The sequence below is a fragment of the Apium graveolens genome, chromosome 6 (assembly GCF_009905375.1).
Source record: "Apium graveolens cultivar Ventura chromosome 6, ASM990537v1, whole genome shotgun sequence".
Lineage (NCBI taxonomy): Eukaryota > Viridiplantae > Streptophyta > Magnoliopsida > Apiales > Apiaceae > Apium > Apium graveolens.
This window is the reverse complement of record NC_133652.1, coordinates 90,536,292-90,562,533: the sequence shown is the minus strand read 5'-3', so window position 1 is coordinate 90,562,533 and position 26,242 is coordinate 90,536,292. Positions and strand designations below refer to the sequence as shown.

Sequence of the window (26,242 nt, the reverse complement as noted above, 5' to 3'; positions counted from 1 at the left end):
CAACTCTTCCTGACCATTTGGAACAAAAGATCTATGTAATAAAAAAAGAAAGAGATCTAGGGAGAATAACTTTGAAGGTTATGTGTGGTATTTTCAAAACCCATGAGCTGGAAATGATGCAAAGAAAATCATTAAAAGTGAGTCAAGGGCATTTTGTGGATGCATCAAGTGCCTTGATAGCAAATGACAAGAAAATGATTGAAGATGAAATTAAACCCCAGACTCAAGTTATTCAAGCTGTTGAGCAAAAAAATATGGAACCTTAAAAACTAGTTATTTTAGAGTTGGAAGAGGATGTGTACTATACTCTTGATGAGTTGGATGAAATTGACCATTATATGGCTTATCTAGCAAGAAAATTTTCAAACATCAGAGTCAAAAAGACTAGGTATTTCAAGGGTAGAAGCCAAACATCCTACAATAATAACTGTAAAGGAAAGAGTCAGACAAATGCAACTGGCAAAGGTGGCTACAAATCAGAATCTGTGGACAGATCAAAGATTAGATGCTACAACTATGATGAACTTGGTCACTTTGCCACAGAATGCAGGAAGCCAAAGAAGGTGAAGAATGATAAGGCTTATTTGGAGCTTGAAGCTAAGTATGAAGCACTTTTGAGAAAACAACAGGGAAAAGCTTATATTGCTGAAGGAAAAATTTGGGATAACACAAATGATGAAGATGATGGTGAAGAATATGAAAACTATGCTCTCATAGCATTGGATCGAGGAGAGTCATCTGCATCTAAGTCTGAGGTGCATATCCTAACCACAATTGATTTAAATGATATACAATATAAGGAAACTGTTGAAAAGATGAGTGTATAAATGTTCCATTTTCATACAAGCATGGTGGCGGATACTGAGGAAGTGAGTAGGCTATCAAAAGAAAATGAAACATTTGAGATAAAAATAATAACTAGAACTGCAGCTTGTTAGTCTAGAAATAGTTAGACAAGAAAATGAATACCTCAAGAACAAGTTGAAGTGTGTAGAGGAAATAGAAGCTATATTAAGAGAAAAAATTGAGAAAAATGAACTGAAGCTCAAATCATTTAAAAATGCATCTCAATTGGTTGGCCAGTATCATAAGAAGAACAAGCCATGTGCTAACATAGCTATTGACTTGGACTATGAGGATGTTGGTTGTCACAAGAAAAGTGATGTTGACAAGGGAAAGGAAAGTGTGAACCAAGATGTTCTTATGATGCTCAAAAAGGAGAATGCACCCTTGTTCAAAGCTTGTGAGGTGGACTTTAGTGAAGTGGAGATTGTCATCAAGTAGGAAATTGCAGATGAAGACAAAGAAAAGAAGGATGCAAAATTCACTCTCAACACTGAATATGAGAAGAAGCCTACAGTTAGTCCAACAACCAAGACACCAACAAATGAGATCAATAATGATAATACTAGAAAGAAAAAAGAAAAACAAAAATGGGAAGATGGGTGTCAACAAAAGCAACAATTGTGCCTATGCTGCAGATGCTCCAAGAAAGTAATGTCAAAGATCTGGCTCAACAAATTATTTAATTCACCTTTGTAAAAAGTTTGTTAGTGAGCCAAAGTATGTAGCTTGCAAATACAATGAGGCACAAAATAATGACCCATACTCTTTTCGTGACAAGTTTAATTGCATTCCATGCAACATTCAAGTTATGACCGGTTGTCATCAGTTGAGAAAAGATCTAAAAGAAGTTAACTTTGGATCTGTGATCAAAGAAAAAAATGTTGATCAAACTAAGAATGTTGTTTCTTTTGAATGTTCAAGTTCTACTTCTGTTAACTTTGTCAAAAAGGAGAAAGTGCTCAACACTGATTGGATAGCTAAACACACTTGAGGATCATATCCATACGATTTTGCACTTCTCGACAAATATAATATATTTCGTTAACCTCATTGTGTATAGGGAAAGAAGAATAAAGTCATATGAATCATTGACAGTGGATGTTCCAGACATATGATAGGTGATAAAGCCCTGCTATCATAGTTTGAGGAGATGGTTGGCCCCTTGGTGACCTTTGGAGACATCAACATGGAATTCACAATAGGATATGGCAAGTTAATTTACGAAAATATTGTCATTGAAGATGTAACACTAGTTATGGGTCTTAAAGTGAATCTTATAAGTGTCAATCAATTTACAGATAAAGGATTCAAGATTACTTTTTACAAAGAAGATTGCTCAATCACAAGCAACAAAAATGGTGAAGTTGCTTCGAAAGGAGTAAGGAAGGGAAGCATGTTTGTTGCAGACATGAAATCAGAAAACATGACAAAATAAGTTGCTTCTACACCAAGTCATCAAATGAGCAAAACAAACTCTGGAACAAGAAGCTCTCTCACTTGAACTATAAAGCAATTAATACTCTCGTGAGAAGAGAATTGGTGAGAGGCATGCCAGCTTTGGAATTTGTACAAAATGAAGTTTGTGAAGCTTGTCAAAAAGGCAAAATAAAGAGATCTAGTCATAAAAGCAAAGTTGTGAATTCCATTAATGCTCCACTACAGCTTATCCACATGAATTTATTTTGACCTGTAAATGTGATGTCCATATCCAGAAAGAAGTATGCTTTGGTGATGGAGGATAACTACTCAAGGTACACTTGGGTGGAATTTATGCATTCAAAGATGAAACCCCACACATCATCATTGAACATATAATGAAAATTGAGAAGCAGGCTGAAGATCAAAATTATGTCAAAAGGATGAGGAGTGATAATGTCACGGAATTCAAGAATGCAATACTAGGTGAATTTTGCAAAGATAATGGTATTGTTCAAGATTCTCAGCTACAAGAACACCTCAACAAAATGGTGTGGTTGAAAGGAAAAATAGAAATCTAGTTGAATCTGTAAGGACAATGTTGCAGGATGCCAAACTACCAACTAGTTTTTGGGAAGAAGTTGTTAACACAATATGTTACACTCAGAACAGATATTTACTAAACAAAAACATTGGAAAGTCACCCTACTCAATCTTATCAAAAAGAAAGACTAATGTTAAGCATCTTCATGTGCTTGAAATCAAGTGCTTTGTGTTAGAGGACAACTCTGAATATGCTGGAAAATTTGACTCTAGAGTATTTGAAACTATTTTTTTGGATATTCACTGGAAATGACTGCCTACAGAGTTTCTGTGCTAGATCAGAAAAAAATAATAGAAAGCACATATATGACATTTGATGATGACAAATCCAGGCTTAGAATGCCTTGATGAAATGAAGCCGAAACCTTAAATTTTGAAAACCTCAATCTTGACAATGATTCTGAATATGAAGCTGAAGCACAAACAACAAAATCGAGAAAGAGACAATTGAACCAGTAAGTTTTGACAATAAAAATTCATCTCAAGATATAATCACACTTGAATTTGGTGGCACAAACTCAGGGGGGAGAAGGAGATGATATTTGTGCAAGTCATGCCAACAATGGAGAAAATGAGGAAAATTCTAGTCAATAAAATCATCACACCAGAAAATGGGATAGAAGTCACACAAGAGATACTACAATTGGTGATCCTAATGCTGGTGTGAGGAATAGAAGTGCTATTGTAAATGAATGCTTGCATGCATGCTTTCTATCTCAAACTGAGCCAAAGAAAACTGAAGAAGCTCTACTTGACCTTGATTGGATAACTGCTATGCAGGAAGTGCTAAATCAATTTGAAAGAAATAAAGTTTGGGAATTAATTCCTGCACCAAGAAACAGAAGCTTCATTGGAACAAAATGGGTGTACAGGAACAAAATGGATGAAAATGGAATTGTGACAAGAAATAAAGCAAGAGTGGTTGCCAAAGGATACTCACAAGAAGAAGGAATTGATTATGATGAAACTTTTGCTTCAGTTTCAAGGCTTAAAGCAATAAAAATTTTACTTGCATTTGATGCACATTCTAATTTCAAGGTGTATCAAATGGATGTGAAAAGTGCATTCCTTACTGGTGAATTTGAAGAAGAAGTCTATGTGCAATAGCCACTTGGCTTTGATGATCCAGAATTTCTAATTTTATTTCTAAACTTTTAAAGGCTCTCTGTGGATTGAAGTAAGCACCAAGAGCATGGTATGACACTCTATCAGAATTACTACTCAAACATGGATTCACTAGAGGCACAATTCACAAGACTCTATTCTACAAGCAACATGGTAATGACATCATTCTAGTTCAACTCTATGTGGATGATATCATTTTTGGTTCTACTGATGAAAAGCTGTGTCAAAGATTCTCAAAACTCATGCAAAGTGAATATGAGATGAGCATGATAGGAGAACTGAGTTACTTTATTGACCTTCAAGATAGTCAAAGAAGTGACGAAATCTTCATCAGTCAAACAAAGTATGTAAAAGATCTTTTAAAGAAATTTAGAAAGATGGACTGCTCACCTGCATCAACCCTTATGTCTATAGCTACCAAATTGTATGAAGATAAGAAAGAAAAAAGTGTAGACATCTCAAACTACAGGGAATGATTAAATCATTGCTCTACTTGACTACAAGTAGAGTAGACATCATGTTTCCCACATGCTTGTGTGCTAGATTTCAAGCAAATCCTAAAGAATCACACTTAATGGCTGTCAAGAGGATTTTCAGATATTTGAAGGGAACACGAAACTTGGGATTGTGGTATCCGAATGAAACTGGTTTTGAAGCTGTTGGTTACACAAATGCAGATTTTGTTGGATGCAGGGGAGAAAAAAAAATTACAAGTGGAAGTTGTCAATTTATTGGTCAAAGACTTATATCATGGTATAGTAAGAAACAATAATCTGTGTCAACTGTTACAGCCGGGGTATTATATATAGCTGTTGGAAGTTGTTGTGCTCAAGTGCTTTGGATTAGAAGTCAACTAATGAATTATGGCCTAGTGTTACAAAAGATTCCAATCATGTATGATAATATTAGTGCAATATTTATTGTTGTTAATCAAGTTAATCATTCTAGAACTAAGCACATTGATGTACGGTACCATTTTATTAGAGAACATGTTGTTAATGGTACTATTGAGCTTGTTTTTGTTCCAATAGAAGAACTCACCTAACATATTGCTGCAGATTAATTCTTGATAAATCAAAACTAAATTGATTTAATAAGGAATTAACTGGAATATGATCTATAAATATTTCAGAATTCTCTGTATATTTATTTTTCAAAAACAAATCTAACTTGGAATTTTTCTGATATTAAGAAAAACTGTCCAAATGTTAGTTCACATCATTAATATGTGAAATTAATATAAGACAAATTTAAGAAAGATCAAAAGTTTGTAGAGAACTGAGTTTTTGATAAGTTTAAATAACTTCTCGATAAGTCATTTTTTGACTTCTCAATAAAGTTCTCGATAAGTATTTTTCATGACTTCTCAGTGGACTTCTCGATAAGTCTTTTTATGACTTCTCGACTAGTATTGTAGAGATCTCGATATACTTATCGATATGGAGTTTTCTAAAGTTCAAATTTTAGACTTCTCGATGACTCATAACTGAAATAATTTAATTTAATAAATTATTTCAGTAAAATACTTTTGATACAAAATCAATTCTAGTTTAATGTTGATTTCTTCAATATAAGTTTGAATAATTTAGTCCAAAAGGATAAACTAGGTATTTGTACAACATCTCGATAAGTCACTATTCAGTTCTCGATAAGAGTCAGGAGACTGACATCTCGACATGAGTTCTCTATAAGTCATGTGACTTTTCTACAAGCAATTTTCAACTGTTCATTCTTCTCTGGTCGATAAGTCACATCTCTATCCTATAAATATCCAGACATCTCGATACAACCCCTCTTTACGCTTTCAGGATCTCAATTGACCTATTTTCTGTGATTTTTCACTTCTCAAATGTTTCAAGCCTTCTCTCTCTTTCTCTCTCTCTCTCTTGAAATACTTACCCACTAAAACACAATCTCTTCAATGGCTACTAACAGTGTGAGGGTTGTTATTCCCAATGATGGAACCAACTTTCTTGCCTTTGTTGATCCAACTCAAGCACCAGACAATTTCAAATGTTTTATGAAGTTCATCTCAGATTCATATCTCTCAGGTGCCCTAACTGCCAATCCAGTACTCTACCTAGATGTTTTTAATAATTTCTGGAACACTGCAGTTGTCAACACCATCATTCATGAAAATTATACAGTTTTCAATGTGGTTAACTACACCATAAGGGGTGTAGTTGTTGAGTTTAATGCACATGATATCAATAAGACCTTGTGTATCTCCACTGATAACATGGTTGAGGCTCCTACCACTCAAGAGTCGGTTGAGTTCATGGACTTCATCAACTACAGTGAAAAGATAGACCTGGCTAGGCTCAACAAGAAGAATCTGAGAAGAGAGTGGTCCTTTATTTTTAATTCAATTGTAAGGGCGTTTACATGCAGAAAGACTGGTTATGATAACATCTCCAGTGTGGTCCAAAAATTGGTGTATTTTATGGCCTACAACAGACATCTCAATGTTGGCAGCTTGATCTTGGAGGAGCTAAGCATCAGGCTCACTATGCCATTGGTAAGCAGGGGTAAGAAAATTTTCTTCCCAGGGTTTATTATGTCTACTTTAAATGATAAAGTTAATGACATACATATGCTAGAAGTTATAGATAGAAATAAATTATGCATTTGCAAACAAATGTCCAAAATTATATTTTGCTCACTAATTGCAAAGAATCATGTAAAGGTGAGTCTAAATGTCACTGACTTCGTGTTAGAAAGATTTAGAACTTACCCTTACTCTATGACTGATATGAGAATTAGTGCCATATCTAGTACAACTATGGCTCTTGCACCTGTAGAAGAACCCAAATAGGACAACCTGCAGGGGCCTTTTACAGTTGAAAACCCTTCTTCAAAACCATTAGAGGCTAGGAAATCAACTGCTTCAACCTCTCAAAAGGATGAAGCTAGTAAAAAGAAGAGAAGTAACCAACTATAGTGGTAGTTAGTGAGAGTGGTGAGGATCAAATAGAAACAGTGTCACCCCTGGTCAAAAAACCAAATAAGCAAAAGAAAACTGACCTGACCACCTCTGTATTTTCTCAAAAAGACACAAAAGGGATCTAAATAGACTCTAGTGGTACCTTCTCAACAAGGTGTCATTATTGAATCAATCATTCTCCCAAATGGACCCTGTACTGAGTCTGCACCCCCACTTGAGCACTCTCAAGAGGGTGAAAGAAGTAATTTGGCTAGCACACACATAGAAGGCACATCTCTTGAAATTCCTTCATACATTCAAGGGGAGTTTTCAACACTCACACATAAGCTCAAAACTCTCATTTCTCAAATTTTTTCTAACTTTAATGAAGGACTTGAATTACCCTCTCAAGTCCTTCCTAAATCAAGTGATACAATTCCTGAAACTATGATCACCACTCGACACAATCTCTAGATGGTGAGAGGCTACATGCTGAGGTAGACATTGATGACACCATCACAAACACATGAGTTTCATCAATTTTTACTAAAGACCATATGCAAGTTTCTAATGCACCTTCATGTGCTCAATATTTTTCACAAACTGATAGGTTTGAGGGTAGTACTCTTGATGGGGAGCTACTCAAATCCTCTCCAATTTAATTGGAGGTTTCTCATGAAGAAATAACTCCCCTCAAAACTTTAGCTGAAATTGCTTTGAAAATTAAAACTAGGAGGCAAGTACTTTAGCACATTCAAGTGTCAGTTTTCTGCAAGAGGAACAAGGGTTTGAGGCCATGGTACATGATAGTAACCTGGTCAACTCCCCTCCAATTCCAATGGAGGTTTACCTACCAAGCGAACAACACACTGTCACAACCACAAGTATAACTGTGACTCCAGTCACATGTGCCACCCTACCTTCCATTGCATCCACTTTAACTCAAACCTCAACTGACCCTAACCAACCTTCCACTTCTACAAAACCTTCTCTCTCATTGGATACAAGATACTCAACCTCCAACCCAAACTGTAGATGAGATGCTGATAGATCAAATTGAAAGGTTTGCCAACATTGCTCAATAACTGCTCATATCAGACATGACAAACCAAGACTATCAAGCCATCATTCTCACCTACAGGGAGAAAACTTAAAAGCAACAAGACAAAATTATAGATGAAGCTGATAGGGATGGTAATGTGGATGATTGGCTCTCCAAAACCTTTTCAATCAACATGGATGAGGCACTTTCAAAATTCAGGGATGAGTGCATCATAATTCTGGGCAGCAATGCGAAGGTACTCACTCCACATGAGGTTTATGATGCCATTACAAAAGTCTAAAAAGCTCAACTCAAATCCTTCAATTTTATTGGCAAGGCTATAGAACATATTCTAGATGGTCATCAAAGTGGGGTCAAGGAGCTAATGAACAAGAAAATTGATGAACTGATTCTTACACTCAATGATATGAAGACCAAATATATCAAGTTCTCAGATAAACTTCAAGCTCTCACTCGCACTCCTGTTGAAGAGAGTATCAAGAAGCTAAGGCACTCCTTCATTGCATTACATAATATGATCCAATAATAAATCACAAAAAATAATGACAGCCAGGTCAAGTTGGATCATTAATACAAGGCTATGCATGAGCCTTTTATATTGGTCATTGAGGAAATCAAGAATGCAGTGCAAACTACTCTTGTTACCTTTCTTTCAACAAGCTCACAGTCTGCTCCTTCAACATCTTCCACTTCTCAAGTCCAAGCTCTACAACATCAAATTACTGAACTACAAGCTTAAAATGCATCTTTCACTCCTCAAGTCTCTCAACTCACATCTTTGGTCCAAAGTCAACATCTGGACATCAAGTCCCTAATAGACTTCCAAAATTATTTTCAAATGCAGACCAATGTGTCTCTAGGAGCTATTATGGGTGCTTTGAAGGTTCCACTCCAGAAAACAACTCAAATGGTAAGGGCCCATATCCCTTAACGCTCAACCTTGCCTGCTATCAATCATAAGGGGGAGATGATGGAGCCCAAGCCAAAATCAAGACAATCAATCCAAAGTGAAGATGTTATTAGATTTGAAAGACTCAAGATGGAAGCCGAAGGTCCTTTCTTTGACAAGGAGTTTGCTGAATTTCTTGAAGCCCTGAAAGTCTCTCTCAATTACAATCACTTTACCTATAAGAAAGCCACGGAAAAGAACATCAACTTCCTGAGAGTGGTGCTAGTGACCAGAAAATTTTTTAAGAAAAAGAGAGTGGTTGTGAATGTAAATAATTCTGGTGTTGACAGGTGCATGCAAGTCTCCCTATTTTTTCTGAAATCAAGAATGGCATCTGAACTAAATGTATTCATCAACAAAGTCAAGGTGATCAGTTCAGATGACCCTCTTTTGCTTCATTAACTTTAAAATGGTCAAATAGGTGATTTCCCTAAAACCTACCTACAGCCAAGCAAAAGAGTGGCCTACATCTGCCCCAACACTAGAAGATGCAAACACTTCCAACTGTCAAAACACTGTGTAATGGGCAACAAAAAGCTGATGATGACCATAGAGACAAAGTTAAAGACCAGGAAAAATAAAACTCATGAGGTTGTGGAGATGATCAAAATTTTTTCTAGATATCTGAAGAATGCTAATACTATCTACCAAAGACACAAATAAATCAAAAAGATGATGACTTGGATGATGATGAGAAAAAGTAAGGTGAGTACAAATCTTTTGGCTCAAATCCAAGTCAATCAAGTAAAGGTAGTGGGAGTAATAAGAATGATAAGGCTGGCAAAGATGACAAGAAGATGGGGAATGATGAGAAGAAGGGACATGATGACAGAATAAGGAGGAGGAGGAGAAGAAGGATGGAGGAGATGGAAGAGACTCAAAGAAAAAACCTTTAACCCAAATAACCAAAACTTTGCCAATCCCAACTCAAACACCTCGCCAAACACTATCTCAAAATATCCAAACCTCATAGCACAAGTACCTATACAAACCTACTGTAATTTCTCTACTCAAAATTCATATCACAGAAAACCATACCTCCTTAAAGAAACTCTTCAAAACTCCTTCATTCAAACTTTCAACTAAAACTCATTTCAAGTCTGTAGGGAGAAAACTAAAAAGAATTCAAGTTGAAGTTAGTGCACTTTGGGATTGTTTTAATCAAAGTAACTTTCTACTTATATGAGAAAACATAACAGATGTTGACTACCACAAACAGCTAGCTGAAAAAATAGTCAAAGTCCGTGTTGTATCTTTGGGAGTAGTAGAATTTACTTAAAGGATGGCACTTTCAAATTGTTAAATAAAGAAGTCATTAAGAACTACTTCCCTGTTGAACTTGAAAGGGTGATCGGTTTGATGAAAACAATGGAGGTTTTTACAAGAATGAGGAAAGCAGAGTTAGCTGAAAGGGTGAGAGAGAGAGAATCGAAAGACATGCAAGGGAAAAGGCTGAGAGAGAATAAAATGAAATGAAATATGATCAGGAAATTGAGATGTTTGAGCAATGGTCTAATGAGCTAAATGCTAAGGGATTGAGCAGAGTGTCTCCAAATGGTGTGTTTCTGCACATCAAGACTCACAATCTATCAAGGTATAGAATAAATCATCTTGACAGTTACTCCTTAAGTGAATAGCTCAAACTGGTACAAACTCTAAGAGGAACTAAGATTATTGAAGAAATTGATTGTCTAGTCAGACTCAAATATCTAATTAGAGAACAAACAGGCTATGAGAAATTTGGATGATCATGTAAATTCAATTATGTATGTAACTGCAAGAATGTATAAAAGTTGTACTCTGTAAATTTGTCAGTCTTAGTTTCTTTAATTTTAGCTTGGGGTTAGTCTAATTAGAGAACAAACAGGCTATGAGAAATTCGGATGATCATATAAATTCAATTATGTATTTAACTGCAATAATATAACAGTCAGACTCAAATATCTAATTAGAGAACAAATAGGCTATGAGAAATTTGGATGATCATGTAAATTCAATTATGTATGTAACTGCAAGAATGTATAAAAGTTGTACTCTGTAAATTTTTCAGTCTTAGTTTCTTTAATTTTAGATTGGGGTTAGTCTTGTTATCAGGCATAAATTTGTGACAAGTAATCTTCTCACAAATTGGAGGAGATTGTTGTGCAAGACATGCATGTACATAACAAGACTAAGTCATATTGACAACCATAAGGCTAAGTTATATGATAATCTTATTTTTATACTGTAACCGTATTTATTGAGTCTGTAAAAATGCTAGATAGATTAGACCAGAGGATTCTTCTATGAACAATCATTAAGCTAATGAATAAACTCTGGAAGAAGATCAATCATAATCATGCCTCAGAGAGAAGTTTAGAATCTTGGAGTTGAATAATGTTGTTATAGGAAAAATGTTCTAAGTCGGATATCAACAAGTCACAAATCAAGGAATGTAGAGAAGTATGTCGAGAAGTCTAAAATGACTTATAGAGAAGTCCCAAAAGATACCGACAAGTCGATCTGCGTGTAGATAACTGAAGATATCTACAACTCAAAAAGTCCATGTAGAGAACTGGAGATATCGATAAGTCCATTCCTCATGTAGAGAACTTGAGATATCGACAAGTCAAATCCTCATGTAGAGAACTGGAGCTATCGACAAGTCAAAAACTTATGTAGAGAACTGGATATATCGACAAATTATTCTACTTGTAGTGAACTAGAGACCTCGACAAGTTAAAAGCCTATGTAGAGAACTTGAGATATCGATAAGTCAATTTACTTATCGATATGTGACATTTCTACACAATAAAACAGACCTTGACAAACAACTTCAGAATACAGACAACTTGAAGATCCAAGATTATCAGTCAACAAAAATATTTATCATTGGATTGGAAAGCCTACAAATACAACTTGAAGAATACAAGATCAAGGGCCAAGATGAACTGGAGAAAGGAGTTTCACAGACCTAGTAGATTCTGCCCATATATGTTAACACTAGAAATGAAAATGGACAAAGTAGCTTTAGAAAATATGATAGTCTATTTTAAGGCAAGTTATGTAAACCGTGCATGTTGATCTATAAAGTATGTCACGGGTTCTTTGTTTAGTTGTAACAAACAGATCTAGAAAAATCTTGTAATTCTCTCAAGAATAATAGTCGATTTCTTATTTTCAAGACACCGATTTGTACCAAGACATATTTGATTTAATACAAATCAAGTGAGCTTTTGCTAAATTACTTGTGCGCCTGCATCTAGTATTTTATCACTACAAATTCATTCAACTGTTTTGTTACATAAGCCAAAAACTATCATAGTTGACTTAAAATCAAAAAATACATCACCCCCCGGGTTTTGCATTTCATACCTTATAATATAGGTCAATTTGTGTCATGTGAGTTCTAAAATTTGGTACTGTGTGCACCAATAAAATATGGTTTCGCTTATTAATAAAGAGTATATCATTGTTTTATTTGTTATAGAAATCTAACATATTAGTTTTGTTTCCTCGTGTGAAACAGATTGTATATTTATCTTATGAACTAAATATATGTTATATTTAATCATTTAATATTGATTAATATTATTTTATAATTATCTTATTATTAGCTTCTTCAATAGTTAATTTTAATATTACTTAATTATTAATAAAAAATATTTTTCAAATTAAAAGGAGAAATATGTTTGGATGAACACAAACCAATGATTTTTTTTATAGAGAACAGAAGTCAGTTTGTGTGAGTACCAAAATTTGGTACTTTTGTAATCTACTACTTTTTTTCCAGCAATAAAATATGGTTTAGCTTGTTAATAAAGAGTATAAATTTTAATTTTCTTATCAACCAAATATTTGTTATTTTAGATATTTAATATTAATATATATTATATAATAATTATTCTATAATTATCTTTTTAAATATACTTATTTAATACTACTTAATTATTAATAAAAATATATTTCAAATTAAAAGTAAATAGACGCTCGGACAAATACTAACTAATAAAAATCAAATTTATATAGTATAGTACGCAATTTGCGTTAGGTTAGTACCAAAATTTAGTATTTTGGTATGTCGATATTTCGATACTTTTATGCATCAATAAACCAAAATTTCGCTTATTAATAAAGAGTATATATGTATCACAAGATGAATTATTAAGTCACATAATACATAATAAAATGAGATACTTTCACTGGGTAAAAAGTTTTGAAGTTTTCTAAAGGAAAAATAAATATTTTATTGGTTGGGTCCCAAATTTAAAGTTTTTATGTTTCAGGTCATTTAACTTTCATTTTTTTCGTGATTAAGTCCCTCAATTAAAAAGACTTTCATGACCATCAGAATCTTACTCAGAAAAATTCGGTCACCGAAAAATTTTAACTGAAAAAGATCCGGATAAGTCTAAAACACCTCGAAAAAATTAAATAAAAAAAACATTAGGTCCACAATTAACAAATCTATACATGTGCATTATCGAAATAAAAAAAATGGGCTCAGTTTAAGGTTTTCAAGCCAAAACTCAAAAATTTTGGTGAACATTACAGTTGCCACCGGAAATTTAAAATTACACCAATCGTAACACTTTCAATCGGGGTTTTAATGCGCGTGTCACGTCAGTAAAAAGTAACATGAGAAGGATTTGAATCAGAAAAATTAAAAATTAAATGAACTGAAATTCAAAATCTTTAATTTAGGAATTCAAACAAAAAATAATAATAGTCGAAGCACGGTTTATTTTTCCAAAACAGAAATAATACACAGGAATTGAAACACTAGGCGCATATATAATTCATTAATTTGTGATCCATAAACAAAACCTTATTAATAAATGTCAACAGAAAGGCAGTTGGGCCTCCAGGTTACGCAAATACTGTTTCATCTGAGTTTTATATTTTTCTCTCAACTGTGCGGCCCAAAGGCTTGGGCGGATCTCAGCTCTTTAAATTTGGACTTTCCATGCCTTTTGGTCCATAAATTTTACTGGGCTTTCCAAATTAGATCGATAAGGAAAGTTGTGTCGCGTACTAGACGTACCTGTACTTCATATTTTCGAGTAAAAAACCTTTAACCCCAACTCAACACATATTTGCATTATCTACAAATTTGTTCACATTAATCCGGTAATAATATATTTATGTTACCGGTTTAATAAATAAAAATATACAAATTATATATAAAAAAATATGAAATTGTAAAAAATGTATTAGATCATTAGATTATTTTTGATAGTAAACAAATAAGTTCAGAATGTAAAATACATAAAAATAATAAAAATATTCTTGTAAATTCCGTAAAATACTACAAATTGTTCAATATCAAACTAAAAATTAAAGAAGGAAATTTCAAATTTGACGTGATCTTTCTTTCGGTTTGCAATTGTTAATTATTTAATATAGACTTATTTACATTTTACATATACTATTTTATTGTTAATGTGATAATCAAAATACCTATTATTTGGGGGTTAGTACCCAAAATACTATTTAGCGGGAGTGCCTGCCCAAAATACCCACTGAACACGCATTTTGTAGATCACATTCACTTTTTTTAAAAATAACAAAAGATGCGCATTATAAGAATGCGTATTCACTTTTGTCTTTTAGTGAATACATATTTGTGTAATGCGTATTTTTTAAATTTTTTTAAAAGAATACGCATGTAAATGATACATATTCTATAACTTTTTTTAAAAAAAAATGGAGTACGCATGTCCCACATGCGTATTTAACGGGTATTTTGGGCGAACGTACCGCCGTAGGCATTTGGGACAGTGAAACTGAAAAGTAAGTAGTGTATTTTGGGCATTTTTTTTTGTTTGTTTTAGTTTATACACTTTAGAGGGCTTTCCTCTCACAATTTGCATTAATAAAAATATTTTTTTGTTAAATCCCAGCGTTAGTATTTATCATTATAAAATTATTTTAATAATTAATTATTTTTAATCATAACACGTGCAAGTAGGGGTCCGAAATTAAATATATATTAAATTAGTATAAAACATATTGAGAAGTACATACTTGATATAAAAAAATATTAAAATTATTTTTCAGAAAATTGGATCTTATAATTCGTACAAAACACATATCGAAATTAAAAATATTAATATAAAAAATTAAATTGATACTTGTAAAATTTTATTGAATTATCTATTTAAAAAGTATCAAACGTAATTATGAAATTTGAGCGTACAATTATAGTTCCGCAACTCATGCTAGTTACGGCAATCTAAGATATTTTTGTTACTACTAGTATACTTTGTATGAAATTAATTGTATAATTATTTGATTAACCAAACATTTTTATTATTTAATATAATTAAATTATCTAATATTACTTGATAATTATTTTTTTAATATAATTTTTTAATATTAATTAATTATTGATAAAATTATTTCGTATTAAAAGTATATAGATGTTTTTATACTTAATATGATATTACTTGATAAAATTTAAATACATCTCATAGATTTTTTAATGTTAATTTTTTTAAAAAACTTAAAAATAAATATACGTCGGGATGTATACTAATAAATACAATTGATAAATTAATGACTTTCGGATTAAAAATGAATAAAAATAAATTCATTTATTATTACTTAATTATTATTAAAAAATATTTTATAATTTAAAAATAAATTGATATTGAGATGTATACTAACTAATATAAAATAAAATTTACAAAGAGTGGAATTCAAAATTTAATATTTAGGTACTTCTAATTTTATTACTACAAAACAATATAGTATATATTTTAATAATGAATATAAATACTAAACAAGAAATAAAAAAAGAATATCTTAGTTCAAACAAGAAAATAATAATGTCAAAATCAAATAAATCTTAGGTGTCCATTTAATATGACTTTGAGGTAGTGTGGTGCGATTTTCATATATGCCACGTTATTTCATAAAAAGTCAAATAATCAAATTACATTTACAAAAAGCAAATACAACATTTTATCCATTTACAAATTTCCAGCTCAATTAAACATTTACATTCCATTTCTAAGCTTATTTTTAATATTAAGCTCCTCTATCTTTCTTCTCTTCTTCCCCCAAAAAAGTCTAATCACAAAACTAATCGGAGATGATGCCGCCGGCAACGTCAACGGAGGCTCCGTTACTCTCCAACGCCATCTCCGCCCACCGCTTCACTCGCCGCGCTCCCAGTCTCAACACCGCCGCTCGTTTCCTCCGCCGCGCCAGTAGTCGTCGCTTGATGCGCGAACCATCTATGCGCGTCCGCGAATCAGCAACGGAGCAGATCGAAGAGCGCCAGAACGATTGGGCGTACTCGAAGCCCGTGGTGATTCTCGATCTAATTTGGAACTTAGCTTTTGTCGCAGTCTCGACTTGCGTTATGATTATGAGCTGGAACGAGGCTCCTGAGGTGCCGTTGAGGCTGTGGATTGTTGGATATGCGGTGCAGTGTGTGATTCATATGGTTTGTGTGTGTTTGGAGTATAAAAGGAGGTGTGATCATGTTAGGGTTTTTGAAGGGGAAAGTTTGAATTCCGAGGCGGTGGAGAGTGGCGGTGGAGTTTGGAGTGGACGTAACTCAAATTCGAGTTCCGAAAGTGATGGAGACTATGTTTCGCAGAGTAATCACTTTGATGATGATACTAGGTATTGTTTTGTTTTTGTGTTTAGTTGGTGGATTCATTTTTATCGGCGTGATTAGTAGTAATGTTCATTGTTATAATATGAATTTGTTGCTTTCAGAATAACCATATCTAGAATTAGAATTTTGTGAAAAATCTTTTAGAAATGTTTATAGGGCTAGTATTGTGGACTACCTGCATATAAAGTATGGTGCCGATCAGGACACTTTTGAAGAGAACAATCTTTTGTCGTTGTGCTCATTGGAAGAAAAACGTTGTTTGCTTAATAGAGTGAATGTTTCTTACCTACTGACTCAAATTAAGGAGACTTCAATAATTATCAACAGGCCACATCCACTTGTTGTATAACTCAAGTTTAAAACTTCTTTGGCTTTTGGATTAATTTTTGGCTCTCTCTCTCTCTCTCTCTATATATATATATATATATATATATATCAAATTGTGTTTCGACTGTTTCTTCATGAGGTAAGTGTTTGGCTAATCATGAAAGATTTGCATTTTGATTACTTAATAGTTTTTTAGTTGATCCAGAAGAAGAATGGACTACTTATGAAATTGGATTTCTGTTATTTATAGATTACATAGCCCAGTTCCTTTCTAGAGTAAAGTTAAAGTGGGAACATTTGTTATATCTTACTTGGCAATGTTTTTTTTTAACTTTTAACGATCCCCGCTTCATGTCATCATGTAGTTTAATAAATATGTAATTATTACTGCAGTGTCGCAAAGCATCTAGAGTCCGCAAATACTATGTTCTCTTTCATTTGGTGGATTGTTGGATTCTATTGGATTTCTATTGGTGGCCAAAATTTGACACATGATTCACCTCAGCTCTACTGGTATTTTTTGCATATTTTTAACGCACTTGCGATTTGAAGACTTTTTTCTTGCCTTTAATTACATTATTGTATCTTTCTCAGGCTTTGTATAACATTCTTGGCATTCGATGTGTTTTTTGTTGTTATCTGTGTTGCTGTGGCATGTTTGGTTGGGCTTGCGGTTTGCTGCTGTCTACCTTGTATAATAGCAATCCTATATGCGGTTGCAGATCAGGTAATATTTACCATAATTCTTTGCTACAGTGAAAACTGTTTAAATCAAGCTACAATGAACGAGCCATGGTTTTGCATCAAGATCTATCTAGAAAGGCAATAGTATAATTTATAGTTTAGTAAAAGACACATGGTTTTGCAGCTCAGAGGAATGTAAGGTTAAGGATAAAATTAAAATGTTTTCCAGGGATGCAAGTAGCGGATGTCTGGATATAAGTTGTACTTGAACTAGTCAGTGATAACTGATGTCTTGTGTTGTATATCTTCTGTGGGAAAACAAGTTTATGGATTTTAATTACAATATCAATAGCCTGAGATATGGGTAACTGAAGAGGCATATTTGTGAGCCTGTGCCTATTATAATAGTAATTATTGTCCCTCTTCTTGAATATATGCAATAGTTTCCATGACAAAGTAGATTATACCAATTCATATAACAGGGAAGGGGGATGTGTTGATAATTTAGAGCAACTCCATCACTCTAAAAGTATCCTATTGATTCCTTATCACCAGGATCTTCTTCCCATTACTTAACTTATTTATAGCTAACCTCTCTCTTCTTCAAACGTACATTTTATTTTTATATTAATAATTAGAAACAATCACTTGTCTTTGTTCACCTTTTGTAAAAATGGTACCTTTTAATAAAAAAAATGTTACATAGGGAATGTTGTTGGAAATGAGATTAGCTATTGATGTCCTATAGGATCCAATATTTTATTCAAATTTAGGAAATGACCTAAAATGCTGTTGGAGTTACTCTTAGGGGTTAATCAAATATAGTAATATTGATTCGTTTATCTTGATCTTAAACAATTTAATGGAAGTGATTGCTTACCTGTCCTTTTCACTCGACGTTTGCGTGTAACAGGAAGGAGCAAGTAAAGATGATATTGAAAGACTGCCCACATACAAGTTTCAAAGAATTGGTGATTTTGAGAAGCAAAACGGGGAAGTTCAAGAAGCTTTTAGTGGAACAATGACAGAGTGCAACACTGATATGCCTACAGAACGTGTTCTTTCCGTAGAGGATGCTGTAAGCTTTGTTCTTCATCTAGATACTTTATTTCAGACCTTCCACCTTGATCCTTGAAAACTAAAGCGCACATGTGAAAAAAGGGTTCAGTTATTTTAATAAATCGATTTTTTTGACTAGATTTTCCTCATCTTGCACGCTGTTTTGACTAGACAAGGACATTATTTTAATGGAATCAAGACAGAAAAAGTTCTCATATTTTTATGTGTTTCTCATAGGAATGCTCAATATGCCTTTGCGCCTATGAAGACGGAACTGAGCTGCGTGAACTCCCATGCCGCCATCATTTTCACTCTGCCTGCATAGACAAATGGTTGTATATTAATGCCACCTGTCCGCTTTGCAAATTCAATATAGTGAAGAATGGCAATCACAGTGGCAGTGACGAAGTGTAAGAAAGTAGTACACCATCTTCCTTTCGTATGTCAAGCGCTGAACGAGGAATCTGTGCTAAAGGTTACAAAACGTTTGTTGCTTGGTGATGTACAAACGTTCCTACTAAGCTAGCTTGTTAATAATGTTCATCGTAGTGTTTTTCTTGGGAGTGTTTATTTTGCTGCATATACTAGAGTGCAACTGTTGTAAAACTAAGTTACATGTATGAAAATTTTCTTACGGAATCTGACATCTATCATGCCAGTGACAAGTTGGTGTCCCTTGTATGCAGCATGCGTGACGATTGAACTGAAATTACTGTACTAGTTTGCAGTAATTTTTGAATGCTAGAATCAGAATATTGTTCTCGTCAGTATGACATTAAGAAAAATTTCCGATTATACTAAGAATATTTAGAAATGAATGCTTGAGAAATTCTGCAGTGTTTTTTTTCTACAATGTCTTCACCACATCATTTGTTTTTTGTATTTCTTTTACAAAAAAAAATTGTACTTCATAGTTAACTATGCTTGTGTGAAATATTGTAATATATTTTTAAAAAAATTTAATCACCAACTTCTAATAAACAGATGACATCTGTCTATCCAATATGAATTTCAGTATAAACAAACAACCTTTACCTGCTCTGAGACTCGTTTCAATTCAAGATGAAATGTTTATTTATTTATTTATTTTTTTTAAAAAAGGAAGAAATTATCAGTTACAAAATCTTATTACTTAAGAGGACTTCAGAGTTCAGCCTTGGAATGAACCTCACAAGTTGGCGGAAAGAAAAGGAATTCTCAACTTTTTATATATTTTTGTCTTAAAATAACAAGAATGACTACGGATATTATAAAATTATTAATAGAAAAGTCGGATAGTTATATACTTGTATAGTTGTATTACATCACCTACCAGACCATGAAAGAGAATTAATATACATGTTCGAAATTTGTACGAAATTAGCTTGCATATACAGGTTCGAAATTCATACTAAATTACTTTTGTGCTTTCATCGTCTAGCTCTCCTCTTCCATGAGCAATTTTATACAACATGGTAACCACAGAAACCAGAGAAACGAAGAAGGTAAATCCCTGCATCATTAATAAAATGTCTGTGCCTTGAGTATGATGGCACAATGTATTTTACAAGATTCTGGATAATTTGTTTCCATTGATCATAATTAGCAAGTCATAGAGCTAAAAATCAGGTTATCCCATAGAGAATACCTTTTGCGTAGAAGGTGCTGCCAAGCCAAGCTCTTTGCGCTGTTCTTCATCTGGCTCTGAACTCACGAGTGCAGTTCCCATGTAATGCATAAATGCAGATGCATCCTCAAGATTTCTCGTTAGGGAAAAAGATGTAGACAAAAAAGGTTTTGGAGTCTCAGGTAAATTCTTTTTCGGTGCAGTGTCCAGCTCTGCAGACTTTAAAAACCGCTCCGTTGCAGCCTCCCATGATAGCTTGTGCCTCTCTGCATCACTTAGCGGGGTAGGCTCCTCATCCAGTGATTTGCATGTAGCCTCTACAAATCCATTCCCATCATCGTACACTCGGCAATTCGGGAACTGCTTGAAAAATTCATTTGAGGGATGATTGGCACATACAACTATTTTTCCCATAGCCAATGCCTCTGCTGTTGTTGTGCAGACAACATCCGTCGTGCTCGGATTAAGAAAAACTTTATAGCTGTAATTAAAGGAGAACAGAAGCAGATAAATGGCAATTGCAAACATGCAGACCATAGAAAAATATATAAGGGAGACAAGACTCAAAAGCTCATGAATTTGGCAACAAATGATGAGGCTCTGATACAGCTCATAGTCAAGCTTGATTACGAAGCTTGTTCTATGAACGAGTCAGGACTAAAAGATATGAAAAGCTTATATCTCTCTTGTGCTTGACAGATCGTAAAAGGAATTATAAAAACCCAAAACTTGTCAATACTAGGTAGTAGGCAAGCTCCGCGAATAAGCTCAGGCTCAAAAAAATTGACCTCATTTAGATTCCCAAAATTTTAAGCTCCGATAAAGTTATAATCTTTATATAAACAAAAGTTTTTAGAAGGTGAAACTTCAACTGCCACCATAGCCGTTTAGGAATGGGGATTTTCATTTACATACCATTTCCTCCCATAGCAGTTTAGGTTGGCAAAGTTGTAAGATGATCTATTTTGCAAAGATTACTGATTACTTTAATGTTAAAGTTTTAGAAGGTTGAAGATCTTACTCATGAAATACAGGATCAGCGTGATCACGCCCGGGATATACTTGAATCTGCAACTCCAACTTTTTGGCAGCTTCCCTAACCTGATCAGAATCCTCACCACTGCCATATAAATCAATCTTAAGTCCTTTGAGCTCCTTTTGATGAGAACGAAGAAGTTTAAGTAACTCTTTGTAGCCCTTGCTCCATACCATCTTTCCAATGTAGTAAGCACCTTTATTGAAAACCTTGTCTTCAAGTTGTTCTTGTTGCTCTTTCTTTTTCATGCCGATCTCGAGGAACTTTGGGTTGACTCCATGAACGTTGCAGATTACAGATCTTGGGAGATTTTGTGTGGCTGCAGATAATCTTATTACCTGCCAAGTTCAAAACTCATAAGAAATTAAGAGCTAAGTATTGAAAACCAGATTTAAATTTTACAATTAATCTTATAGTAATTCCATTTAAACATTATTTGTTGACATACATTAAGAGTTTACAAACATCATATACTACTAAGATTTAGTATCTCCTGAAGCCCAAAATAAAGTTGCATAGTGGTAAAAAAAATCATCACTAAAAAGGGTAGACAAACAACTCGATCAAGTAGTAGGCATTACAAATTTACCTTGTGGCAGTAGATATTAACAACCCAACTATTCATGTATTTAAGGAGGAGGGCTTGTAGTCGACCATTCTTCTCCCTCCTCACATATTCCAAATAATTTGTGTGAACAACACCTACAACAAGGCTGAATTTAGTTTTCCATCTCTTTCCATGATGATACCATGTTAAATGCTCTGGTTCCTCGAGGACAGCGATATCTGCCTCCTCATCAGGAATGATCTCGGTAAGATCTCCTACAGCAAGAATGCTCCTCTTCTCTTTCGAAAACTGATATTCACAAGTGGTGTAAAAATATATAAGCAACCCACATGTCATGTTCGATAGGAAGTGATTCAGGTTTTTGGGGCTATCGAACTATCATAGTTTATACAAATACAGAAGGCAAAAAATTTGAAATATCAAAATACTTGCTTCTTGTTAAAGAAGACAGCTCTTAGTTTAGACTACATTTTCAATATATGCCCACTTTTCAATTTCTACTAAATCATTACTATTAATTTTCAGGTCATAAAATTTTAACACAGGTACTATGTATTATACTTGTAAGACACACAAGGGCTATGTCAGGAATTCACGACTATTAGTATCACAGTAGTATTTCTAGTAGCAACTAGCAAGTAGTATTACTAGTAGCAGTAGTGTGGCAGGGTATTATAGTCTTTTGACTAAGTCTTAGTAGTTCTTAGTATAAATAGACCAGCAGCTGTGTAATTTGAGCATGCATGATCAATATTCAGAAAATGGAATTGCTTTTCGACCAAGTTTCTTTCTCTCTCTAGCAATTCTGTTATTTTCTCTCTCTGTTTAACTAATTCTCTCTCTGGGTTACTTTTCTCTGTAGAAATCTATCATTCTCTGCTTGTTTCTGTGCAAATCTCTGCTATTCTAGCCGCTATTTCTCTGTATTCTTACTTGTTTCCCTGTTATCTACCATATAAACCCTAAAAAATCACAAAAACATTCAAAAACTAGAAAAGTACATAGTCAAGGCATGACAGGCTACATTCTTTTTCACTCACTAGTCACTCCCTCACGCACATTCACAAAAATATATACATATAATACAAGGGGATCCAAACTCTAGATCTGTATGAACATTATTGTGTTTGAGACCTACAACTAACTAGAATATAGTTGCTGATATGTTACCTAACAGCGATATTGAAGTAATATATCTACTATTTAGGATCCAAGAAATAAAAGTGTTGATTATATGCTCAACTCAATTTTTTCAGAAAAAGAAGGTAATATACCTTTCCGGCATAAAACAATATACGGAAAGTAGATTTAAACCCAATTCTTTCCTCAAGCCACTGGCGAACATAATACTCTTGCTCTGAAGGTAAGTCAAATGTGATATTATTAGGATATAAATATTCCTGATCTCCCTTGGACAGCCAAGGAATTACCAAGGTAACAATTTTTTCCTCATCTTTTGATAGATATACTGCACGAAAGAGAGGGTTGACAGAGGTTCCAGTCATCCATGGAAGGCTAGCCGTAGTAAAAATTGCTATATGTTGTTTCTTCCCCATTTAATCATGAACTCAACACCTATATTTGGTTTCAGCTCCACCACCTATATAACCAATGACAAGACAGACTATCAAAATAAACATATTGAATTTCATCGTCTAAAGAAGAATAAAATTGCTTCAAGTTTCCTTAGCCCTTGCTTTTATTTTCTCTTCAACTCATTTATTAATATTATCTTCTTAAGTACAGCTGAATAATACCCATGAAGTACAGAAATAAGAAGAGCGAAGATCATGGAGACAAAATAGGAGAGAAGATCACGAAAAAGGAAAACATTAAATTACACATTTGTTTCACAACCAATCTATATCACTTACATGCATAAAAGCTGTGAAGCAGGGGTGCGGGTGCGTTCGTGCGGGGATACGGAAATTTGGAAAATTCTAAAAAATGGGGATTCGGGTGCGGGGGGATACGGCAAATATTAAAATATTAAAAATATATATTATATATGTAATTAGTAATAATTTAGCAAAATCAAGAAGATATATTCTTCACATATATATACATGACATATTAATATTTCATTTCATTGAAAACATTAAAAAAAAATTAGCAAGAAACAGTAAGCAGGTGATGTAAAAACCAAATGGGTGCTTTTAGTCAACAAGTCGACAACATCTATACATGGGAAAATAACAATCACCCACTTATGTGCTTTTAGTATTACACATAAATTTCATATATACACACAGGTACACAACTATACACGAAGTCAATAAACCCATCACTTCCGATCACACACAGCAGCGAGGAAACGAAAGAGGAGAGATGCTAGTTGCCGGATTTTGAACGACGGTGCCAGCATCGGAGATGGGTAGGTGAGCAGCTGCAAGATCGCCTCTTTTTAAAATTGGTAAAAAAATTACAATCAATATTCCTCCCGCACCCCCTTCCCGCACCCCCACGTATCGGATCGATGAAGTGCACGGATACGCCAGGTGGCGCACCGTGGCACACCCCCGCACGCGTCACGTATCGAGTGCGCGACTCACCACCAAAGTGGAATATCCCTGCTTTCCAGCATAAAAGTGATAGCCGATGCCTAATAAAAGCTCGAGTGTCAAGATAATAATGACCTTTCTTCATTTATTAATCATAATATCTTCTATGCTGCTCATCTTTCCTCCAAATTGTTGATCCTCTCTACCTATTTCGTTTGTGCAACCTAGATTCCAAAATATGATTGCTCAACAAAGCTCCTTATTTACGACTCAAGAATATACAAAATGTATCATCATGTCATACATGTTCTTAAAAAGATAAAAAAAATTCTTTACAAGAACTCAACCTGATTAGTTTCACGGAACAGGTAGCCTACAGGCCCTTTACTACACTAAAAGTTCATTTCCTAATATAGTAAAATTTTATTCCTTAAATACCAAACTTGCTAATCATCTTCCAGATACATGAGCCTAGCTCGAGCTTCAAATTTTATTCCTTACAAACCAAACTTGCTAATAATCGAGCCGAGCTTGCGCTTTTCGAATTTTTAACTGAGCCTAGCTCGAGCTTCAAATTAGTCGGCTCGTAAGGTTCGCGAGCATTATCGAGCCTCTATTATTTTTTTATTATTATAAATATATTTTAAAATAAATATTTAATATTATATATATATATATCGAATCAAACTCGAGCCGAACCGATCATATTTCGAGTTTTTGTTAATATTTAGTGAAATTAATTCGAGCTTTCAAACCGAACTCGAGCCTACCGAACTTTTTACGAGACGAGCTTTGAACTTGAAATTAAAGACTGAGTCGAGCTCGAGCCCCCCGAACTTTTTACGAGCCGAGCTTCGAACTTGAAATTAAAGGCTCGGTCGAGCTCGAGCCCAAACTATTTGGCAGTGTTTGACAACTCAACAAGCATCTCTATTGTCTGTATTTTTCATCCCATTAACAAAATCCAAATTGCAGTACATTACACACACACACAATTACTTAAAAAACTGCCCTAACTAACTATCCACGCATACATCACAATTATAAAAAACATGGCCATCAGAAAAAACAAATCTTTGCATCAAATCATACATAATATCACCCTGATACATTAAAGTAAGCTCTGTTTCAAGACATAAAACATAAAATAAGACAGAATCTTGAAGAAAACTCAAATGGGGGCTGAAGAAAATACCTCAAGACGCTTCAGGGGTTGGATGAAAATGAAAGCTACGCAAGTAGAACAAGAAAGATTGAAAGATGGTAATTGGAAGAAATTGGAAGAAAGAAGAAAAGTATATAGATACGTATAAAAAATAGACACAAGTAGGGTAAAAGCAAGAGATGACGAAGAAGATGCGAATATGAAGTGGGTATTTTTGCCCCCTTTTATTCTATGTTGCTAATATAAATACTTTTGGATTATTAAAACTAACTTAAAATTCGTGATCGTACTCATTTTTTTTGTGTTATATAATTTTAAAAAATATATTTTGAATTAAATTATTAATTTTGTTCATTAAAAATTTTAAATGATATAATTCTATGATATCTATTATCTATTATATCTTAATTAGCACTAGTGAAGAGCCCCTCAAATTATTATTAAGAATGATATTTTTGTAAATATTTTGACCCATAATATTTTTGAAATTTGACCAGTGGGTCGACCCATATTCATAAATCAACTAATTCCTATACAAATATGTAAAGATCCATGGACTACCCACATCTTAAATTGTATTTAAAATTATTAAAAAAGCAATTATCAATATTAAAAAGATCAAACATATTATTAAAATAGATTTGTTTTTATAACCAATCAATTACATATCCAAAATTCATGTCTTCAGTCATTACTACTTTCCTTGATAATCATTACTGTCAAATTCAATATATTTATTATCCTTAATCTTACCAATCAAAG

The 26,242-nt window shown here is 33.7% G+C and overlaps 2 protein-coding genes across 5 annotated transcripts; one reads left to right on the top strand and one right to left on the bottom strand.

Annotated features, from left to right (window-relative positions):
• The first annotated feature begins 15,889 nt into the window (after positions 1–15,889).
• Positions 15,890–19,248, top strand: LOC141666722 (E3 ubiquitin-protein ligase At4g11680-like). The gene is made up of 5 exons (XM_074472886.1): positions 15,890–16,539; positions 17,255–17,374; positions 17,456–17,588; positions 18,459–18,623; positions 18,842–19,248. The coding sequence occupies exons 1-5, from the start codon at positions 16,001–16,003 to the stop codon at positions 19,016–19,018; spliced, it is 1,134 nt and encodes a 377-aa protein (XP_074328987.1). The 5' UTR covers positions 15,890–16,000; the 3' UTR covers positions 19,019–19,248.
• A 595-nt stretch (positions 19,249–19,843) lies between these two features.
• On the bottom strand, positions 19,844–25,678 carry LOC141667041 (digalactosyldiacylglycerol synthase 2, chloroplastic-like). 4 transcript variants are annotated; one of them, XM_074473352.1, is made up of 7 exons: positions 25,511–25,678; positions 24,451–24,539; positions 23,089–23,414; positions 21,836–22,102; positions 21,232–21,584; positions 20,232–20,691; positions 19,844–20,096 (listed from the first exon to the last, which is right to left on the bottom strand). In XM_074473352.1, exons 3-7 carry the CDS (start codon positions 23,368–23,370, stop codon positions 19,995–19,997), a joined length of 1,464 nt encoding a protein of 487 aa, XP_074329453.1. In that variant the 5' UTR covers positions 23,371–23,414; positions 24,451–24,539; positions 25,511–25,678; the 3' UTR covers positions 19,844–19,994. The 4 variants fall into 4 exon arrangements, with proteins under 4 accessions (XP_074329453.1, XP_074329452.1, XP_074329455.1 ...); XM_074473351.1 differs by lacking the exon at positions 24,451–24,539 and having other exon boundaries at positions 25,511–25,677; XM_074473354.1 differs by lacking the exons at positions 24,451–24,539; positions 25,511–25,678 and adding an exon at positions 23,689–23,709.
• Positions 25,679–26,242: the final 564 nt, after the last annotated feature.